The 17,588-nt window shown below is 36.7% G+C and overlaps 1 protein-coding gene across 1 annotated transcript in view; it reads left to right on the top strand.

Annotated features, from left to right (window-relative positions):
• Positions 1-17,588, top strand: part of LOC150096624 (CD109 antigen-like) — a 930,782-nt gene that overhangs the window by 191,927 nt on the left and 721,267 nt on the right. Inside the window, exon 7 of the mRNA XM_090407963.1 lies at positions 14,098-14,149. Within this exon, the coding sequence (XP_090264089.1) occupies positions 14,098-14,149 (52 nt within the window). The remainder of the gene's footprint in view (positions 1-14,097; positions 14,150-17,588) is intronic.

The raw sequence follows: 17,588 nt of genomic DNA, 5'->3' as shown, positions 1-17,588 counted from the left end.
CATAGTCCAAAAATATCATACTTTGATACATCCATACCTTCTCTCATTTCCTGTTCAGTCTCTCCAGAAACAGACGCTAATTCTGTTAATAATTCCACAATTAATATTGGAATAACCTGGAAGGAAGAATCAGACAATGGGAATTATTCCTCTCAGGATTACACAGTGGTCAGCATTAATTGTGTAGAATTTATGGAGACAAAAACACTCATGTTAGAGCAATTACTTTACTTAGAACTAAGAAATAATGCTTCATGTTTCGACTTTTGTATCAAGGTCATCATCAGAAATACACATATCCGACACTAGAACATAAGCTTCATCATAATACACATAAGTAAGCTATAATATAACTGCTTTTTTTTTACCATTTACATTATCCTGAGCTCTGAAAGAAAGAAAGAGGGGGGGAGGGGAGTAAAATTTAATATTAAAAAAATTAAATAAATTAAATAATCAAAAAAGCTAAAATAAAATAAAAATAATACAAAAAAAATAAAAAGTTGAACTACTTTAATTGCTACTCTGCAGACCTGTTATCTATAGATTCTGTCAACTGATCCTGTTTTCTTGTTGGGGTTCTGCTATCTTTTTTTCTGATGTTTCATATCTGAATGCTATATGGGTATCAGATGGATCTTGTAGACTCTTAGAATTGCTAATCATCATTCTTATTGAGACTGCGATGATGAATCAGCATCTCCCAAAATTCTTTGATTTTCTTTCAAGCCATGTTTTGGTGCAGTGCACCCTTCCAGTTAATTCTTTGACATGTTTGGAGTGCATGATCAGCAAGTTGCAGGTGCATAGGATTTTGTAAACTCTTGGATGGGCAAAAAAAGTTACAAAAATGCCATAGCCATACTGTACATTAGGGGAATATCAGAAAAATAGATAGAATACTGCATAAATACAATATTAAGCAACTTACCCGATGCAGGGGAAGCAGGATGCACAGTCCCAATAAGAAAAGATTAACACAAATGCATATTAAATTCTTTCATTATGGTAAAACAGCACCTTTCCAATAATGCACTCCAAACCTTTTTCTTCTCATTATTCAAAAGCGGTTTAATTAAAGATGGTCCCCATTCTGGCTAGAGAGAGAGAGAGAGAGAGAGGACTATCAGAATAGACTCTGGTTGTTAAGAGTTGAGACAAGTCACCAAAGTACTTAAAGAGATAGTCTGAGCTGAAAACATTTTTCCTTCATGCCCTATGGGGGTGGGGAGAATACATGATGGTTGTCAAAGATGTCAAAACAGTAGTCAAGCTTTAGAAGGTTTTATTTTTCAGGACAAAATAGTACCCATAATGATAGGAAGTCAGGTAAAGATGATAAAAATAGAAAGATTTCTGATGCAATAGAGTGGATTCTGGTTTGGGCTACATTGGGAATAGCATAATTTGGCCCAATTAATCAAATTTGCACATCAAGAGTGTAAAAGGTGTATGCACATAAGACAAAATACAAGTTTAGACAAGTTTTCATTTATTGTGTAGCAAAATTACTAACTTAAAGATAAAACCACTGGCTTTAATTAAAATATAGTTTGACTGCATGAAGGTTTTTTATAATAATAATAATTATTATTATTAATAATAATAATTATTATTATTATTATTCTCTCACTCTCTATATTCATGCCACTCGCTTCTTCATTCATAACCACTTCTTCAATCTCTCCTCTCTTACTTTCTCATTCTTCCACATTGCTTCCCACTTGATCAGATTCATTCTCTGCACTCACTTCTCTACCTCCCAGCAGCAATCTCCCCAAGTGATTCACACTAAAACTATATAAATGTAGTCCATCACTCTTATACAGTTCACTTATACAGTTCATGGTATGTGTAAACTGCCAGTTTACACATACCATGTTCTATGCCGGGCATAATTTTGCATTCACGCCCATAAAAGTACCATTTTTAAAAATTATGACCAGCATAAAACATGGTATGTGTAAACTTGCACCAACTGTGACTAATAATATTCAAGTTGGATGTGGCTAGTATTCTAAGTGAATCCAAACTTCCAAAGAATAACATTCCACCAAAAGAAATATCAGCACGTAGAAAGTTATGTAAGAATAAACAAATTATTGTAACTAAAGTCAATAAAGGTAATGCCACTGTCATTATGAACCAAGCAGAGTAAAACAGAAAAATTAATCAACTTCTTAAATACTCCTCCAGTTATTAGACCATAGATAGGGATCCTACAAAATGCCAAAAAAGTTATGTCCTGCCCTAAAGAAATTACCAAGAAACTTAAACCTTATCATGTCCAACCACCCCGGAGATATATGGGGTCTCTAAAATTCACAAATCCAATATCCTTTTGTCCATGTACAGGCAACTCCCCCACATCTGTTAAAAATTCTTCATCATCATCATCAAATTCCTGCCGTGTACCCTTAAGGGGCGTACAGGATATGACAGTACTACATGAAAAAAATTACATCACTACTAACTTCCTATCTACAATTTTCCTCCAAATCAGTCTGTTACTTGTCAAGACTCCAACATTTTCAGATCTTATATTTCTATCGTCTAAGGCACTTTGTACCGTATCAATCCACCTATATCTTGGCCTTCCTCTGGGTCAATTTCCTGCCAACCTGGCAGAGAACACTTGTTTTGCTAATCTTTCTTCGCCCATTCTGTTTAAGTGACCATACCACCTGAGATTAGCTCTGCTAACACACACATTCCTGGATGTGTGTGTTAGCAGAGTCGTCAAGTTCCTTCCTAACATCCTCATTTTTAATATGATATTGGCATTGATGCCATCTGCTCACACCTATAATCTTTCTCAGGACTCTCATATCTGCAGTCTCTAGTCTTTGGTCAAGTGTTTTACTTCTGATCCAGCTCTCAGATCCATAAGTTAAAACTGGTTTGAACACTGTCTTGTATATAGCTAATTTAGTGTTCCGACTAATTTCTCTCTTATTCCATATGAATTTATTCAGTTGACTTCCTACCATACCAGCTTTGCTGATTCTGTTGTCTATTTCTATATTTAATTTACCATCTTCAGTAAAAATCGTGCCTAAGTAGCTGAAATGTTTCACTTGTTCCTCAGGTTCTCCATTCACAACACAGTTGACATTTTCAATGATCAGCTGTGTTGTGAATGGAGTCAGAGAATCTTGCAGACTTGTAGCAGATTTATTTAGAAGTATAACATCATCCGCATAAAGCAAAGAGCTGACATTAACATCTCCAATTTTGATATCATGTTTAATACCACTTTCCTTCATAATGTGATCCATATAGATAATGAACAACAGAGGGGATAATGTACATCCTTGTCTCACACCAGTTTTAACATTAAACCATCTTCCTGTACTTCCTTCAATTCTAACTGTTGACTTACAACTCAAATAAAGACTAGGTATTGCTTGATATAATGCCCCATTGACACCATATAACTGTAGCATATTGAATAGCTTCTCTCTTGGCACCTTGTCATATGCCTTTTCCAAATCGACAAAACTTAAATACAGATCTCTAAATACACCGAAATGTACGCTTTGCGGAGTGCGGTCGGAGTGTGGTTAGATGATGATAAAGGAGTGAATGTGTGTAGAAAATGTAGGGAGAATGAGAAATTGAGGAGTATTTCGGATCGCAAGTGTGATATTTTGAAACTTCAGAATGAAGAAAATAGGGATATGACAAGAAACGGCAAGGTTGTACTAGAGAATTGTGAGAGTGTGAATGTAGAAAGTGTGAATGATAGTATTAATGGTTTTACTGAGAATAAAAAAGATGAGATAGACGCAAAGAGCGAGATCGCGTTGTTGAATGGTGCGATACAAAGGGCAAAACAGCAGCTAGAGCGTATGAGCAAAAGTCGACTGAATGAACCAGCCAATAATAAAAAGTATGACAGGAAAAATAGACATATGAGTGTTAACATGAACAAAATGAAGGATAGAGTGCTGTATGGAGACTCGTTAGTACGAGGTGTGATAGTAGAGAATTTGACAAAATCGTACCAACCTGGTGCGACCATAAAGGATGTAACTGAGTCTATTAGAGATCAAAAGGAAAGGGTGAGAGAAATGATTGTTGTGGCAGGTATGAATGATTTGAAAGGAGACAAAATGGAAATGATAGAAGACCTGAATGAATTGTTTGAGGTAGCAAAAGAAAAGAGTGAGAGAGTTAGAATGATTAGTCTTTTGCCACGGTATGACAGTGAAATGTTTAAAAGGAGGGCCATAATAGCGAATGACTTTATGCGTGGGTTATGTATGACAAGTGGTGTGGAATTTGTGGACGTGTAGGGTGAGTTCAATGGGCGAAAGGATCTATATAAGATGGATGGCTTGCATTTGAATGGTTACGGTGTAAGAAGACTTGAGAAATTGTTGCTGAATGTAGTGGATGTGCAAATTCAGGGAAACTAGATTTATTAAGGGGGGGGGAGTAGATATACAGTCCTTATGGAGGCAGTTGAATATAAGAATGAATATAATATGCCCGAGCAAATAAGGACAACAAATCAGAGTGGGATAGTTAATATAAGGCATCAAGGTAGGGTTGGGGCTAATGGAGGTCTTAAATTCATGTACACTAATGATAGGAGTATTAGGAACAAGAAGGAAGAGTTTTTGGCCATGGTTGGCACTTCCAGACCACAGGTTATTGGTATTAGTGAAACATAGCTGACTGTAGATGATATAGCTAGTGAGATTGAATGTGATGGGTATAGTGTGTTCAGGAATGACAGGGAGAATAAAATGGGAGGAGGAGTATTGTTGATGATAGCTGATGAGCTGCAGCCAAGGAGAATAGAAGTTGAATTGCAGGATAGAGAAAAGAGCACATTTGAGGCCATTTGGTGTGAGATTGTGGCTAGCAGAACTAAATATACAATTGGGTGCTGCTATAGACCAGGTGATGGAAAAGATGGTGGTGACAGGATGCACAAGCAAATAGAAGAAATGGGTGGAAGGAGGGTGATTATTATGGGAGATTTCAACTATGGTCGCATTGATTGGAGTGAGGAGAGGAAACACGGGAGGAAGGAATTGGATTTTATGCAGTTATTAAGGGATAACTATCTGCGACAGCATGTCATGGAAAATACTAGGGGTCAGAGAGAGTGCTTGACCTAGTAGTTACATCTGAGGATTTGGCTGTAACAAATATGACCACATTGCCACCAATCGGTGAGAGTGATCATAGGGTCTTGACTTGGGAGGTGGCTAAAGGTGTAGAATTTTCAATTACGACAGTGTACATGTGGAATTATTGGGCTGGAAAGTATGACAAGCTTAGGAGTTTTGATTGGTTCAGTGCCATGGCATGTACAACTGCAAGGACTAGAAGTCGATAGTGCATGGGAGGTAGTTAAGAAGTGTTTGCATGAAGAAATGGCTAACTTTATACCTAGAGTCCGAATAATAAATCAACTAGGGGTTAAATAGATGAATAACACCATTAAGCTTGAGCTGCAAAAAAAGAAACAACTATGGAGGGAATTTAAGGAGAAAGGTGACCGGCAGGCACATGAACGGTATAAAGCGCAGGCCAGAAGGGTAACGAGTGTGGTAAGAAAAGCAAAAAAGGATTACGAAAGAACATTGGCCATGCAGGCTAAAGAGAATCCTAAATAGGTTTTTAGATATGTAGCAAGTAAAAGGAAAAATGTACATGGCAGAATGATTTTAAAGAATGCTGATGGTAGGGAGGTAACTGAATGAGTTGATATAGTTGAGTTACTGAGTGAGCACTTTGCAAGAATATATCATCCAGGTGGTGACATTGCAGAAACGAATGTATCAGTAGATTATACGGGAATTGTGGTGAATGAAGTGGAGGTGAGTAGTCTATTGCATAACCTCAATGTCAATACATCTGTGCGATTGGATGGTATACCAGCTCGTGTTGTACGAGAAGCAGCTAAAGAATTGTCAGTACCCTTGACCACTTTGTTTAATTTGAGTCTCGGGTCTGGGTTAGTCCTGAGGGGGTGGAAAGAGGGGAAAATAGTTCCACTGCATAAAGGTGGTTCCAAGACTGCTGTTGTAAATTACTAACTGATTAGCATATCAGGAATCATTGTCAAAGTCTTAGAGAAATTAGTCAAGAAAAGAATTCAGGATTGGATAGATGAAAATGGGATATTGTATGGGAGACAACATGGTTTTGTGAAGGGTAGATCATGCCTCAGTAACTTGCTCACGTTTTATAACACAGTGACGGCTGAACTGGATAGGGGTAATGGGTTTACAGTAATACTACTGGACCTTGCCAAGGCTTTTGATAGGATACCACATAGAACTCTAATTGGTAAACTGGAGCAGATGGGGATAGATATCGGGTTGGTGAAATGGATAGGAGGGTGGTTGAAGGAGAGATACCAGAGAGTGGTTTATTCAGGAGTGGAGTCTAAAAGACGGCTTGTGACTAGTGGAGTGCCACAGGGCTCTGTTCTTGGACCACTGCTTTTCAATTTGTTCATCAATGATATAGGAAAGGATTTGAGAGTAAGAGTTCACTTGTTTGCTGATGATGCAAAGTTGGATAGAGCAATTATGAGTGCACAGGATTTCAAAATTTTACAGGGTGATTTGGATAGTTTAGAGGATGGGCTAGGAAAAATGGATGTCAATTTAATGTGCCAAAGTGTAAGGTTATGCACTTTGGGGTGAAAAGAATAGCAGCAGTATATCGCATTGGTGGAACCATACTCCAGGAGATTGATGAGGCCAGGGATTTCAGAGTGTTGGTGGATAGGGAATTGAAGTTTAGGGGGCACATTGAAGAAGTGACTAAAACAGCTCACCAAATCACTTGGCTTTTGAAAAATACTTTAACATGCAGAGACAAACAAGTTGTTGTTCCTCTGTATCGAGCCTTGATAAGACCCCATCTGGGCTACTGTGCCCAGTTATAGGCACCAGGGTTTCTTCGTGATGGGGAGGAAGTGGAAAGGATCCGGAGACGAGTGACCAAGATGATAGCAGGTCTGTGGAATGAACCTTATGAGAATAGGTTGAAGATTTGTGGGTTGCAGAAATTGGTCGATAGGCGAAGGAGGGGTGATATGATTGAGACATTCAAATTACTGAAGGGTTTCTATAAGATTGATCCAGAAGATATTTTTGAAAATTTGATTGGTGGTGGAAGGACTAGGGGCCATGAATGGAAGCTGGGCAAGAGCGCGGTTGACAAGGTTGTTAGAGCTAGGTTTTTTATTTGGAGAGTAGTGAATGAGTGGAATAAGCTTCCAGAGTCTGTTGTGGGTGCTACGACCATGAATGAGTTCAAGGCAAGGTATGATAGATACTGTGTGAATGTCGAATAGTTGTTCTTGACATCATGTTAGTGCCTCCCTCGATGAGTCTGTCGACTTCTTGGAGTTGCCCGGAACAATAACAATAATAATAATCTCTATTATATTCCCATGCTTTCTCGACTATTTGTTGTAAAGTGAAGATCTGATCCTGACAGCCTCTATTTAGCCTGAATCCAGCTTGTTCTTCACCAAGCTTTTCTTCCACAATTCTTCTCAACCGTTTCTCAAGTATACTTGCATAGATCTTGCCTGGAACACTCAGTAGGGAAATACCTCTGTAATTCTCACATTCAGTTTTATTTCCCTTTTTATATATGGGTGCTATGAGAGCTCTACTCCAATCATCAGGAATTCGTCCCTCTGTCCAGGCTTTCTGAACTACGTAGTGCAGCCACTGTAAGACTTTTATACCGCCATACTTCAGCATTTCTGGTCGAATATCATCTACTCCTGCTGCCTTTCCACATTTCAAGCCTCTGATGGCTTTTTCTACTTCAAATATGGATATGTATTCCTGACTGCATGCCTGGTCAGTGTTTTTTACCTCTGTGCTGTCATCACTGCTTGTTTCATTTAACAGTTTTTCAAAGTAATTACTTCATACTTCAAGGATATCTTTTTCTCCCATTTTCATGTAACCTTTATCATCTCTAACTCCTTTTCCAGCCCTCTTTCCTCCATTCCTAAGCTTCTTCAACAACCTCCAGAATATTTTGCCACCTTGTTGATATTTATTTTCTGTATTCTTGCCGAAGTCCTCCCATCACTTTTGTTTTGCTAGTTTTACACAGTGTTTAGCATTCTTGCATTTGTCTCTGTATTCTCTAAGAGCACAAGCTGACTTATTTGTCAGGAACTTTTGATATGCTTTCTTCTTTTCCTTCACTTCCTCTTTAACTTCCTGTGTCCACCACGGAGTTCTGATTTTTTTTTATCCTTGCAGACAACCTCACCACATGCCTTTCTGGCAGAATCAATCAATATTTTCTTCAGATGTTGAAAGTTTATTTTCCACTTGGTTAGAGTATAATAAATTTAGTTTAATCCTTTATCCAAGTGTGAGCAAACAAAGTTTGCGCCTGAAAGTATCTTCAGGACTGGGGTGAGGTGGTACAACACCAGGGCACTCCTTGCAAATGGCCTGGTGTTGTACCACCTAACTCCAGTCCTGAAGATACTTTCAGGTGCAAACTTTGTTTGCTCACACTTGGATAAAGGATTAAACTAAATTTATTATACTCTAACCAAGTGAAAAATAAACTTTCAACATCTTTCTCTAAATCCAGAGTAATTTATTGAAAAAGGGTGGCACACCAATTGGCAACTCCTGTAGGTAGAGATGACCTGCTAATGCTTCTGCCTGGTATCTCCACTTGGGCCTGGCTCCCACTGAAGAGAGCTCAATAACGTTCGAAACTAGTCTGGGTAGCGGCCCTTCCCTTAATGCATAACATTAGACATATCCGCAAGGAGATGTGTTTTGCATTATGGGAGATACTGAGATAGGAGAGTTGGTAGCTTGCTCCACTTTTGCAAGGAGTGTGCTGGTGTTGTACCACCTTACCCCAGTCCTGAAGATACTTTCAGGTGCAAACTTTGTTTGCTCACACTTGGATAAAGGATTAAACTAAATTTATTATGATTTCTTCAGAGTTTGCCACTGAATCTCCAAGGTTTGATTCCTGTTCTCAAACTCTTTCAATTTTTCTTCAATAATCTTTGTATATTTTAGTCTACAGTTCACAACTGATAGCTGCTCAACTTTTATTCGCTTTAAAACTTTCTTACATGTTATTCTTTTCAATATGAAATTCAATTTTATCCTGCACAAGACTAAATAGTGATCGCTTCCAGTTTCAAATCCTCTGTACACTCTGGTGTCCTCCACAGGGAGAAATCATCACTATCAACAATAACATAGTCAGTGAGACTTTTCTTATTCCTTGCCTCTTCTCTCCATGTGAATTTGTGCACATTTTTATGTTGGAACATGGTGTTAGTAATAACCAGTCCATGTCCTGAGCAGAAATCCAACAGATATTTGCCATTATTATTATCTTTGCTTTTTTCTCCAAATCTTCCCAAAATCTTTTTGTATGTCTCACAATCATTTCCTACTCTGCTATTTAGATCCCCAACAAGGACCAACTTTTCCTTTTTCATTGTGTCAGTAGCTTTCTCTTGAACCTCAAAAAATTCCTCCACTTCTACAGTAGAACTTTCTGTGGGACCATAGGCACAAATAAGTCTCATTGTCCAGTTCCCCATTCTAATATTTGCCCAAATCACTCTACTTGACACTGCCTGCCATTCAAGAAGATGAGCCTCGTATTTTTTTTTTTTTTTTTTGTTGAAAACTATAGCTACTCCTTCTTTTCCTTAATTGTCATTTCCTGAATATAACATTTTGTATTTATTGCTCAGAAAGATCACACCAGTTTTTGTCTTTTTTGTGTCAGTCACCCCTATTATGTCGATCTGGTACTTATCTAATTCCTCTGCTAGCTCCATTTCTTTGGGATTCAGGCTTCTTATGTTGATAGTACTGATCTTTAACTCTGGTGATGTTGAGTTGGGGTTTGTTTTCAGATTTGTTCCAGTAGCTGACTTTTTGCTGTTCGCCCTGGTTCCCTGGCGAAAACAATGGGGGGGGGGGGGCTTGTTTAACCGGACGATGCCCCAGCCGGCATGAAATTTTTGTCATGTCGTACCATCATTAAAATTCTTTTACACTTAAATTCTTTTACACAGTTAAAAATTCTTTACACTTTAAAACATGTATAGAAAATTTAACTATGACAGATTCTGATATCATGGTCAGTTTTGATATCACCTCACTTTTCACTAATGTACCTTTGATTGAGACCCTTGACCTTATTAACCCCCCTCCCCCGACATAATTGATTTATTCAGATTCACTATACAAGCAGGTTATTTCATGTGTAAAGGAAAAATATACAAGCAGCTAGATGGGACTGCTATGGGTTCCCCTGTAGCAAACTTCTATATGGAACATTTTGAAAACCAAACATTTTGCTGTTTGGCCTTATGGTCTAGATACATTTTTGGCACATATTAATAGCCAATATCCTAAAATAGACTTCATCATAGAAAAAGAAAGCAACAATAGTCTTCCCTAAGACTATTACACTTTTTTTATAATCTTTGTCAAGTTGCTCTATTTTATCCTCCTACATGTTTCGCCAATCTTTTTCTATTGGCATCCTCAGGGGAATACAAACTAGTAAGCTAAAATGAAGGTTACAGACTAGGTTATAACTGATAGTTCTAATTCATACAAAAAATTGGTATTGTGCGTGACAATGTGCGTGTCTCGTTAACGTGATTTATTCGTTATGGCTCATTACGTAATTGTTATGAAAGTTCATTTCTTTGATGTTTAATGATCTGATAAAAGTTTTCCAAATGTCTGGTAAAATTAGACCTTGATTCTTGTTTAGGTTTTCAGTTTTATGGGCGACTATAGCTGCTTCTTTGAAGGTTCTTGAATGGTAGTTATCTTCTATGTATGGCATAAGGCTCTTATCCCACTCAATGTGATGGTTAGTAAAGGCAAAGTGGCATGAAAGGCCTGAAATGTCTTGTCTGTTATTTCTGACATATCCTATGTGTTCTTTCTTTCTCGTTTCAAAGCTTCTAGAGGTCTGACTTACGTAACTAATACCACATGAGCAAGGTATATTATATACTCCAGAGTACTTGTAGAATGGGTGAGGATCTTTCGGTGATCTTAAAAATTTCCGAATAGTGTTGATTGGTTTGAAAGCCACTCTGATCTTATGTGGTTTTAAAAGGTTAGCTAATTTTTTGGAAAGGTTGCTGACAAAAGGAATCGTAATTGTACTGATGTATTGGACGTCATCACGTTGTCGATGTGGTATATCAGTAAAGAGAATCTTGTTATAGAGTCTTTTTGGGTAACCATTTAAAGAAAGTTCTCTGGATATTGTGGTTAATTCCATTAGTAGGTCATCCTTGTCTGTCGTATATTGTATAGCTCTTTTCTTGAGACTATGAATAATGCTAAGTTTCTGAGCTATGTGATGAGCTGAATTGAAATGGAGGTAACGTCCAGTATTTGTAGGTTTTCTGTATACAGATAGGTTGATACTATTATTGGATTGTTTCTTTATTAAAATGTCAAGGAATGGCAGTTTTTTATCTTTTTCCATTTCTAATGTGAATTTGATGGTATTGTGGAAACTATTGATTTGGTTGAGGTAATTCATTAGTTCTTCTTTCGTATGATCCCAAATGATAAAGATGTCATCTACATATCTGTACCAAATTTTCGGTTTTGGAATGATCTGGGTTAAGATTTTTTTCTCTAGATCTTCCATGAATAAGTCAGCACAAGGAGGTGATAGGGGGCTACCCAGAGCTAATCCAGTGAGTTGTTTGTAGATCGTTTTTTGCCAAATAAAATAGTTAGAAGTTAAACAGTGATTGAACAAAGTAGTGATGTTTTTTGGGAACAAGTTGTCTAAGATGTTGATGACTTCAACCACTGGAATGTTAGTAAACAGAGATGTAATGTCCAGGCTTGCTAGTATATCCTCTTCAAAAATAGGGATGTTTTTTATTTTTTCTATAAAATGTTTTGAGTTTTTAATATAAGTATCCGAGACGTGAATGTGTTGTTGTAAAATCTTCGCAAGATACTTTGACAGTTGGTAAGTGGGAGAATAGATTCCATCAACTATTGGACGTAATGGTACACCTTCTTTATGAATTTTTGGAAGGCCATACAATCTAGGAGTAAGTGGGTGCATAGATTTTAATTTTTTTATAATTTCTATAGGCCAGTTATTCATTCCACGTAATAATTCATTGGTGTCATTATGGTTTTTTGTGGTAGGATCTCTACTGAGAATTTCATATACAGACCTGTCAGATAATAGATTTTTAATTTTTTCTTCATAATCTGAAGTATTTAATATAACTGTATTATTACCTTTGTCGGCTTTGAGTATGATGATATCTTTATTATTCTTTTATTTGAGAAACGTTCTTCTTTCCATTTCATCTGCAACTTAGAAAAAGCCTTCTCATTACTACCAGTTCCAATAGCTAATGACTTACGATTAAAAAGCAGCATAATGCTTTCAGCTCAGTCAAGATCTCCTAACACCAACTCTAACCAAATGGAAAGAAGAACGCTTCTTTCCATTTGGTTAGACATCATTAAACATCAAAGAAATGAACTTTCATAACAATTACGTAATGAGCCATAACGAATAAATCACGTTAACGAGACACACACATTGTCACGCACAATACCAATTTTTTGTATGAATTAGAACTATCAGTTATAACCTAGTCTGTAACCTTCATTTTAGCTTACTAGTTTGTATTCCCCTGAGGATGCCAATAGAAAAAGATTGGCAAAACATGTAGGAGGATAAAATAAAGCTACTTGACAAAGATTATAAAAAAAGTGTAATAGTCTTATGAATAATTGTCAAGAAAAAATTCAGCATAATAGTCTTCCCTTTTTAGATAGATATGCTAGTGACACAATTTCCTAATAGGTCATTATCCTTCTCTATCTACAAAAAAAAACCACTCATGCTGGTAAGTATTTACATAAACAGTCGCATCACCACCCTTCCCAACAATATAGCATCCTCAAAACTCTTACTCACCGAGCCAGGGCCATTTGTTCAGATGACATATAGACCTTGAAACTGAGCTTAGAGACCTTTGCAACACCTTTTTTAGCCAATGGCTACATCCCATATAAAATAAATAAAATATTGCATGCCCCCCCCCCCCCCCATTCGTCCTACACCCAGCACACAGGACCACAGCAAAACTATTCCCATTCCATATGTTAAGGGTTCATTAGGAAAAAATAGCCAAAGTTCTTTGCAAATATGCTCTACATACCACTTTTAAACCTTTCATTCAACTGGCTACTTTTATATGTTCTCCTAAAGATTGACTACATCCTCTTGAACATCTGGGAGTATATAAAGTTCCTCATGCCTGGAAGTTAGTCTACTTTGGACAGACTGATAAATCTTTAATTATGGCTTGAAGAACATAAATATTACATCCGAGATCATCTGTATGGCAAGTTGGGATTGTCAGACCATGCCTTGGATACTCCTTCACATAGGGTCAGATGGAGAAAAACATCTTTATTACATAGAAGTCGTTACAGGTCTGAGAGGCTATTCTTAGAATCAGCATTGTTTCATTATGTTCTGATGATGCTAGGTAGAAACTAGTCAAATGTTATGAGTTTAATAAATGTATTTTTTCCTCTTGGTGTTAATTATACTGTTAAGCTTTATTATGCTATAAATAAATATCGAGTTGCACTGTTTCCAATCCCTGAATAAGTAATTAAATTCTTTGTTGATGCACATGTCCAATGAATTTCCAAACACACAGATAAGCGTTATTATGGATAATGAACAACACCTAAGCCTTTCTGTAAAAAATTATTTATAGCATTTTACTGATATTATCTATGAAACTACTTTGTATTCCTGGTAAACTACACTGAATGAAAGCTGTTATAAATTTGGTATGAAAATCAACAATAAAAAAGTCAATTCGCTTTGACTTCTCAAAGAAGGTTTTACTTTAAATTTTTAATGTGTTAACTAATACATGATTTCACTGCTTTCTCATGGAAATTGAAAGAATTTTTTCTTTTAGTATGTTTGTGGTAAACTTGACTCCATATAAAAGAATTGTTATTGGCAAAGGACATTTTTTCCCTCTCAGTTATTTTTTTTTTCCTGCAGGATTCAGATGGTAATATGATACAACAGTGGAATAAATATCCCATATCAAATGGTAAAAAATAAATCTTTAAGTATTTAATTTTTTATGCCATAATATATATATATAGATAGATACATAAAAGCATGGAGATTAGTTTTGATTATTAGTCTGATTTTGCATAGATTATTGTAATACCTCTTCATGCTATTCTGTTGGCACATGCACAATGCACATTTGTTTTACTTCAGTTAACTAGATTTTTTGTTTTATTTATTTATTTGTTTATTATTTTTTATAACAGCCTCACATACAGAAGGTCACAAATCTGTGATGTAGCAGTATGCCAGGTATGGATAATGTGAACAACCAATGTGAGAAGAGTATTCCAAGCTTGGATAAATTACATATCATTATCATCATTATCAAATTCCTGCCATGTACCCTCAAGGGGTGTACAAGATATGATAGTACTACATGAAAAAAAAATTACATCATTACTAACTTCCTATCTACAATTTTCCTCCAAATTAGTCTGTTACTTGTCAAGACTCCAACATTATCAGATCTTATATTTCTATCGTCTAAGGCACTTTGTACCATATCAATCCACCTATATATTGGTCTTCCTCTGGGTCGTTTTGCTGCCAACCTGGCAGAGAACACTTGTTTTGCTAATCTTTCTTCACCCATTCTGTTTAAGTGACCATACCACCTGAGATTAGCTCTGCTAACGCATTCCTGGATGCTGACAATATCAAAGTTCTTTCCTAATTTCTCGTTTTTAATATGATATTGCCATTGATACCATCTGATCACGCGTCTAATCTTTCTCAGGACTCTCATATCTGCGGTCTCTAGTCTTTAGTCAAGTGTTTTACTTCTGACCCAGCTCTCAGATCCATAAGTTAAAACTGGTTTGAACACTGTCTTGTATACAGCTAATTTAGTGTTCTGACTAATTTCTCTCTTATTCCATATGAATTTATTCATTTGACTTCCTGCCATACCAGCTTTGCTGATTCTGTTGTCTATTTCTATATTTAATTTACCATCTTCACTAAAAATCGTGCCTAAGTAGCTGAAATGTTTTACTTGTTCCACATGTTTTCCATTCACAACACGGTTGACATTTTCAATGATTCTGCCTATTTTTATTGTCTTTGTCTTTTTATTGCTGACCTTCATACCATATCTATTACAACAGTTATTCAATTTAGTCAGAGAATCTTGCAGACTTGCAGCAGATTTATTTAGAAGTATAACATCATCCGCATAAAGCAAAGAGCTGAGATTAACATCTCCAATTTTGATATCATGTTTAATACCACTTTCCTTCATAATGTGATCCATATAGATAATGAATAACAGAGGGGATAATGTACATCCTTGCTTCACACCAGATTTAACATTAAACCATCTTCCTGTACTTCCTTCAATTCTAACTGTTGACTTACAACTCAAATAAAGACTAAGTATTGCTTGATATAATGCCCCATTGACACCATATAACTGTAGTGTATTGAATAACTTCTCTCTTGGCACCTTGTCATATGCTTTTTCCAAATCGACTAAACTTAAATACAGATCTTTGTTATATTCTCATACTTTCTCGACTATTTGTCATAAAGTGAAGATCTGGTCCTGATAGCCTCTATTTGGCCTGAATCCAGCTTGTTCTTCACCCAACTTTTCTTCCACAATTCTTCTCAACTGTTTCTCAAGTATACTTGCATAGATCTTGCCTGGAACACTCAGTAGCAAAATACCTCTGTAATTCTCACATTCAGTTTTATTTCCCTTTTTATATATGGGTACTATGAGAGCTCTACTCCAATCACCAGGAATTCGTCCCTCTGTCCAGGCTTTCTGAACTATGCAGTGCAGCCACTGTAAGACTTTTATACCACCATACTTCAGCATTTCTGGTCGAATATCATCTACTCCTGTTGCCTTTCCACATTTCAAGCCTCTGATGGCTTTTTCTACTTCAAGTATGGATATGTATTCCTGACTGCATGCCTGTTGAGTGTTTTTTTTACCACTGTGCTGTCATCACTGCTTGTTTCATTTAGCAGTTTTTCAAAGTAATTACTCCATACTTCAAGGATATCTTTTTCTCCTGTTTTCATGTCACCTTTTTCATCTCTAACTCCTTTTACAGCACTCTTTCCTCCATTCCTAAGCTTCTTCAACAACCTTCAGAATATTTTGCCACCTTCTTGATATTTATTTTGGCATGGGAGGACTTCTTGCCGAAGTCCTCCCATGACTTTTGTTTAGCTAGTTTTACACACTGTTTAGCATTCTTGCATTTGTCTCTGTATTCTCTAAGAGCACAAGCCGACTTATTTGACAGGAACTTTTGATATGCTTTCTTCTTTTCCTTCACTGCCTCTTTAACTTCCTGTGTCCACCATGGAGTTCTAATTTTTCTATCCTTGCAAACAACTTCACCACATGCCTCTGTAGCTGAATCAATCAGGGTTTTCTTGAAGGCTTGCCACTGAATCTCCATGGTTTGATTCCTGTTCTCAAACTCTTTCATTTTTTCTTCAATAATCTTTGTGTATTTTAGTCTACAATGCACATCTGAGAGCTACTCAACTTTTATTCGCTTTAAAACTTTCTTACATGTTGTTCTTTTCAATATGAAATTAAATTTTATCCTGCTCAAGACTAAATAGTGATCACTACCAATTTCAAATCCTCTGTACATTCTGGTGTTCTGTGCCAGGGAGAAAACATCACTATCAACAATCACAAATATCATAAAAGTCAATGCGACTTTTTTCATTTCTTGCCTCTTCTGTCCATGTGAATTTGTGCACATTTTTATACTGGAACGTGGTGTTGGTAATAACAAGTCCATGTGCTGAGCAGAAATCCAACAGATATTTGCCGTTATTATTAGCTTTGCTCTTTTCTCCAAATTTTCCCAAAATATTTTTGTATGTCTCATAATCATTTCCTACTCTGCTATTTAGATCCCCAACAAGGACCAACTGTTCCTTTTTCATCATGTCAGTTGCTTTCTCTAAAGCCTCAAAAAATTCCTCCACTTCTACCTTAGTGGAACCTTCTGTGGGACCATAGGCACAAATAAGTCTCATTGTCCAGTTCCCTATTATGATATTTGCCCACATCACTCTACTCGAGACTGACCGCCATTCAAGAAGATTAGCCCCATATTTTGTGTTGAATACCATGGCTATTCCTTCTTTTCCTTGATTGTCATTGCCTGAATATAGCATTTTGTATTTATTGCCCAGAAAGATCTCACCAGTTTTTGTCTTTTTTGTTTCAATCACCCTTATTATGTCGATCTGGTACTTATCTAATTCCTCAGCTAGCTCCATTTCTTTGCCATTGAGGCTTCTTATGTCGATAGTACCAATCTTTAACTCTGGTGATGTTGAATTGGGGTGTGTTTTCAGATTTGTTCCAGTAGCTGACTTTTTGCTGTTCGCCCTGGTTCCCTGGCGAAAAGTGAAAAAAGAAGGAGTCTGTTGAT

The sequence above is a fragment of the Typopeltis vanoorti genome, chromosome 18 (assembly GCF_054136105.1).
Source record: "Typopeltis vanoorti isolate ZY-2024b chromosome 18, IOZ_Tvanoo_1.0, whole genome shotgun sequence".
NCBI classification, from domain to species: domain Eukaryota; kingdom Metazoa; phylum Arthropoda; class Arachnida; order Uropygi; family Thelyphonidae; genus Typopeltis; species Typopeltis vanoorti.
This window is presented reverse-complemented; position numbering and strand designations above follow the sequence as displayed.